We start from the raw sequence: 6,043 nt of genomic DNA, 5'->3' as shown, positions 1-6,043 counted from the left end.
CCTGAAGGCTTTTGGGAAGGGAAAGGTGTCCAGCCCCAGCCCACTGCACCTGTTACTGGGCCCCTAGTGGCCAGAGGTGCGCTGGAGCCCCTCAGGGAGTTGTCGTGGGTTTTCTTGTCAGCCCACCCACACAGACCCGCTGCCATGGAGTCCAGCTGCTCCGTGGGGTTTCTAAGTCTGTACAGTTTTACGGGAACAGACGGCCTCATCGTTCTCCTGAGGAGTGGCTAGTGGATTCGAAGCCCTGTCATTGTGAAGAGCAGTGCAACTCATTGTGTCGAGAGCTCCTTATCGCCCAGGCATCATTTATCTGGAACAAACTCAATAACTAACGCGTCCACAGAAGATCCTAGCTTTCAAGCTTAAAGACTGTGACCCTGGAGAAAATCACATTCACAGCATGTTCGGGGGAGGGGGTGATTTTGGAGGCATGTGCGCCCAGCAGATTACCTGACAGAGGAAAAGGAAGCATAGCATTCCTCGGTTGCTGAGTGGCTTCAAAGTTCAGGGGGGGGGGGGGGGTCTGATTGGTGTTCGTTTCATTGCTCCTTAGTAGAACCTAAAATCCAACTTGAAAATACCTGTACCTGCTGATCGTGACCCCAGTCACATCTTGCTGCTGACACAAAGGGTGACTCTGCAGTCTAAGAGCCACTTTTGTTCAGCCCACCCACAGTGCCGTGTTAGTGTGTTAAAACATTCATCATCGTGTTTTCTTTGGGGCGTTATTTGTTGAAATCGTGTCCACGGCTAAAGAAAAGTTAGGGATACCAGCAGTGAAGCTAAGAGGAAAGCTGAGAATCACTGTAGAGTTAACGAAATCGTTCCAAAATTTTACTCAGGCAGCTGCTTGTTTGATTCGGCAACTGAATACAGTATGGCTAACGTGATGTTATCAACATTAAAAAATATATGATTAAAATGGCTAATGTAGCAAAAGGTGTGAAATCAATGAGGAAAACAATGAACCCAGACCATTGAAGAGGTTGAAAAGTTAACGTAAATTTGGATAAATCAGAAACAACTCTATGGTTATAGTGTCTCCAAGACAGTAATATGCGAGAAGGCTAAAAGCCTCCATAGTTAAAATCCTGGAAAAATGGATTTATAAGTGTAATTCTTGGCCTTCAAAATAAAATTTGGTTTTCTATTATTTTTTATGGGAAAAACATTTCCATTCTTGAACTTTTCGGTGTTCAAACACGAATTTGGAACAAATTGAGTTTGACAACCAAGCTATCACTGTATAACACTAACCTCACATTTTACAGCAGCCTACTTGTTTGTTTTTTAGTACAAGAGGTAACAGCTGTGTTGAGCTCTAGCATAGAAGGGAAGGCATCAATGTATGACAGCATAGTCCAGTGACTTCATAATCTTGACCTTGAGTTATCAATAAGGACTTTGCATCTTGTGTAAACCTTGTATAAAAAGTGAAACAAGTAGGTTTAACTCATTTTAGAAAGTCCTTTGGAAAACTTTTTAGAAAAATTTCCATCTGCTTTTTTAAAAAGGTAAATCCCTTGTCCCTCTCTAAGAATAATAAGCATTAAACTTAGATTAGTTGTTGGTGGTAAGTGCTTTCCAGTGGGTTCTGGACACTTGGCACCCTATGTAGAAAAAAACAAATTACTGCCTAGTCCTATGCCATGTCCACAATGCTTTATTGGAGTCCATTGTTGCAATGACTGTGTCAATGACTCTCAAACATAATGCCCTTTTCTGAGAACTAGTCTCTAATACTAACGTCCCATCTTCACTACTGTGATGCATAGTCAATAAAATATAAGTAAACATCTTTCTGGTATTTGCTTTCAACCAAGATTTATCTGACATCAGCAATTATATTCCTTATTCCACACCTTATTGTGAATCCAGCTTGAATTTCTGGCAGTTCCTATCAATGTGCCGCTGCAGCCATTTTTAGATTATCTTAAACCAATTTTACTTGCATATATTAATGATATTGTTGGGTAATTTTGGCATTCTGTTGAACTGCCATTTTTGGAATGGGCATAGATCCTGGTCTCTTCCTGTCGGATCGCTGTCTTCCATGTATCTTGGTATAGATAAGTCAGTGCCTTAAGTGCTTCATCAGCTTGTCTAAATATTAGCTGGTATTCACCAATTCCTAAAGCCTTATTTTTTGCTAATGCCTCCAGTGATAAGCATGGATATCTTCCTGAAGTGTACTTGGTTCTTGGTCTTGAAATGGTTGCATGTTGACCAGTTCTTTTTGGCACATTGACTATATTCTTTGCTTAATCTTATGGCACTTCCCTGCACCATCAATATTTTCCCTGTAAAGTTCTTCAATATTACAACTTGAGACTTGATATTTTTCTTCATTTATTTCAGTTTGAGATATGCTGAGCATATTCTTCCTTTTTGTGCCTATTTTTTCATTGTTGATCTTTATAGTTCATAGTTGGATATTGTGGTAGTTACATAATCTGGTGTCAATTTGGGATTTGAGAGGATTAAGAGTGAAGGGGTGGAGTCTAGTCTGTCAATCAGATCATAGCCAGTGAGGCCTCTGTGTGGGCATGGCCTTCTGAGAATTCTGTAAAATAGAGTATTCCAAATAGAGTATTCCATCTTGGAGGTGGGAGACACGTCTCACTTCATGGGAGACACTTCTGACAAGACATATCCAAAACCTCAAGATGAATCAAAGACTTAAATACAAAACCTAGAACTATAAAGATCCACAATGAAAATATAGGCACAAAAAGGAAGAATATGCTCAGTGTATCTCAAATGGAAAGAAATTTACTGATGTAAAGAAAACTGGTGTTCCCTGCCGTTGTGGGGCACTGACTATAACACTGTGCGTTTGTCTTTCAGAGCAACCCAGACAATGGAGGGATTACTGCATTACATCAACCCAGCACACGCCATCTCTCTCCTGAGTGCCCTCAACGAGGAACGCCTCAAAGGACAGCTCTGTGATGTGCTTCTGATCGTCGGCGACCAGAAATTCCGAGCTCATAAGAATATCCTGGCAGCCAGCAGCAAATACTTCCAGAGTTTATTCAATAATAAGGAGAATGAGTCACAGACTGTCTTCCAGCTGGACTTTTGTGAGCCAGATGCTTTTACCAATGTCTTGAACTACATCTATTCTTCATCCCTGTTTGTTGAGAAGAGCAGCCTGGCGGCAGTGCAAAAACTAGGCTGTAGTCTGGGGATTTCCTTCCTGACCAACATCGTTTCTAAAGTCCCCTTCCAGCCGTGTCCTAGTAGGAAAAGAGTTTTCCTGGAGGAGGATGAAAGCAGCTCCCAAAAGAGAAGCGTCATTGTCTGTCAGAGTAGAAATGAAGCACAAGGGAAAACTGTGAGTCAAAATCCACCCGAAGGAAGCCATATTTCCCAGCCCTCGCCCGGCATCACCAGCAAGACAAGTACCAGTAAGCTGCATGTCCCCACACCGACGGATCCGCTTCACAATCTGTCGCTAAGTGAAAGGAGTTGGCCCAGAGATAGTTCGGTGGGATATGCTAAGACCCTTCAGCGCTCTGGCTCTTTGGATGAGCCTAGTAGAAGCAATGTGGCACAAAGAAATGCGGTCTTGCCTTCAAAGCCTCCACAAGACCGAGAAGCTGCAGAGGATAAGGCAGGTGGGAGTGGTCAGCTCCCCAAAGAAAAAGCCATCGAGCTGGCTTTGAAAAAAACACGGCCACCTGTTTTGTCCCTGTGTGGCTCATCGGAGGCTCCTTACCTCTTGAAAGAGACGAACCCAGGAGGGGGTCAGGACAGAAGCTTGCTGGGCTATTCCAAAATGGGGCTCATGGTCCCATCCAGGGAGCTTGATCCTGGCAACCAGAGCATTGATCCATATGGCCCTCTTGTCAAGAGTCTCCTTAGAATGTCACTGTCGGTGGACAACCAGGTTCCTATGTATTCACCCTCTTCAGATATGAAGTCTTCTCAGGGATTATCTGCCGTGGGTTGTGATGCACCAGGGAATGTGCTTTGTGCTTTAGCTCAGAAGCCGGTGTTCAAAGAGGGCGGGGCGAAAGCAGCCTTGGATGGCTGTACTCCAGTCCTATCGCCACACCGCCTTAGGTCCTTCAGTGCATCGCAGTCCAACAGGAAGGCCACCTCACCCGTCACGGAAGTTCGCATCAAGACGGAGCCCACCAGCCCCCTCTCAGACCCTTCTGACATCATCAGAGTCACCGTGGAGGATGCAGCAGCGTCCTCCCTGTCAGCAGTCACAAGAGACGTTTCCCTGAAAACAGAGGACGACCTGAAGGAAATGAGCAGGCTCCCAGCCAATAGAAGGTTGCCATTCAAGAAGCTAAAGGTAAATGAGCACAGATCCCCTGTGTTGGAAGATAACTTTGAGGAAGGCTCGAACCCTCCTCTCCTCGAGACAAACCTTCCACATTCTGACATGAATAAAGATGCATTTGGTGAGTTGGCGGGAACAAAACCCAACAAAAAGTTTAAATGCAAACATTGCCTTAAGATCTTTAGGTCAACAGCAGGCCTTCACCGCCACTTTAACATATACCATAACCCCGAAAAGCCCTATGCTTGTGACATTTGTCACAAGAGATTTCACACAAGCTTTAAAGTGTGGACACACTGTCAGACACAGCACGGCATAATGAAGAACCCGTCCCCAGCCTCTAGTTCACAAGCTATTTTGAATGAAGTCAATCCCATGAATCCAGCAAAAGAGGATGTTTTCAGCGAGACTTCTGGACAAGTTAACTTTGATTCCAAAGACTCCTCTTGCCTCCCTGAAGACCATAGCCTTTCCACGCAACTTGAAACTCAAGAGAAAGAGAAGTCTGTAGAAAAATCAAAGGAAGCGATGCTTGAGACCTGCACAGCCTCCAAAGAGGCAGCCATGAGCAGGAACACTGGCCCCCGGCACTGTAAGAAATGTGGGAAGATGGTCATAGTGCAGAAGCCTTTGGGGCAGCCCCAGGAGCTCCTGTGTTCTATGAAATCTTTCCTCTGTCACATTTGCAACAAAGCCTTTCGCTCAAACTTCCAGCTCTGGAGTCATTTCCATTCTCACGTTAACTTGAGTGCTTCTCAGTTCACAGTGAGGAAGGCTGTCTCACCTCTCACAGAGTTTTATGTAAAGATCGAGCCCAGCAGTCTCCTCTCAGACCCTGTGAACATCATGAGAGTCACCATGGGGGATACGGTGGAGTCCTCACTGTCAGCTGTCTCAAGAGACTTTTCCCCGAAAACAGAGGATGACTCGAAGGAAATAAGCAGGCTCCCAGCCAAGAAGAGGTTCCAGGCTGACAAAAGGCTGCCGTTGAAGAAGCTGAAGGTAAATGAACACGGATCTCCTGTGTTGGAAGATAACTGTGAGGAAGACTCGAACCCTCCTCTCCTCGAGACAAACCTTCCACATTCTGACACGAACAAAGATGCATTTGGTGAGTTGGAGGGAACGAAACCCAACAAAAAGTTGAAGTGCAAACATTGCCTTAAGATCTTTAGGTCAATAGCAGGCCTTCACCGCCACTTTAACATATACCATAATCCCGAAAAGCCCTACGCTTGTGACATTTGTCACAAGAGATTTCACACAAACTTTAAAGTGTGGACACACTGTCAGGCAAAACATGGCATGTGAAAAACTCATTCCCACCCCCAGGTCACATTCCGGTTTAGATGAAGTCAACCACATGATCACAGGAAAAGACAGTGTGTTTGGGGATTCTTCTGAACAGTCAACAATGATTGTGAAGACTCCTTGCCTTCCTGAAGACTACAGTTTTAAGCAACTTAAAACTCAAAGAGGAACCCATGGAAAAGGCAGAGAAAGTTATCTGAGAGCAGTGTAGCCCCAAAGAAGCCACCAGCAAGGAGCTCGGCTTGGGGTCTCTGTGAGAATTGTGGAAATGTTAATGCTGCACAAGCAGAGGGAGCGGCACCAGGAATTCCTGTGTTCAACCTTTTATCTGCCACAAAAGATCTCTACAAATTTCTGGCCTGGGAGTCTTCCAGCCCTCTTGTGTTTAAGGCAGAGGGTGGGTGCATGAAGAATCTGGTAGTGCTACTTGTGCCA

The 6,043-nt window shown here is 44.8% G+C and overlaps 1 protein-coding gene across 1 annotated transcript; it reads left to right on the top strand.

Moving 5' to 3' along the window:
- The first annotated feature begins 2,852 nt into the window (after positions 1-2,852).
- LOC142440494 (zinc finger and BTB domain-containing protein 21-like) lies at positions 2,853-5,608 on the top strand. Its single transcript, XM_075542911.1, has one exon. The coding sequence runs from the start codon at positions 2,861-2,863 to the stop codon at positions 5,606-5,608; it is 2,748 nt and encodes a 915-aa protein (XP_075399026.1). The 5' UTR covers positions 2,853-2,860.
- Positions 5,609-6,043: the final 435 nt, after the last annotated feature.

Source organism: Tenrec ecaudatus, chromosome 2 (genome assembly GCF_050624435.1).
Source record: "Tenrec ecaudatus isolate mTenEca1 chromosome 2, mTenEca1.hap1, whole genome shotgun sequence".
NCBI lineage: Eukaryota > Metazoa > Chordata > Mammalia > Afrosoricida > Tenrecidae > Tenrec > Tenrec ecaudatus.
This window is presented reverse-complemented; position numbering and strand designations above follow the sequence as displayed.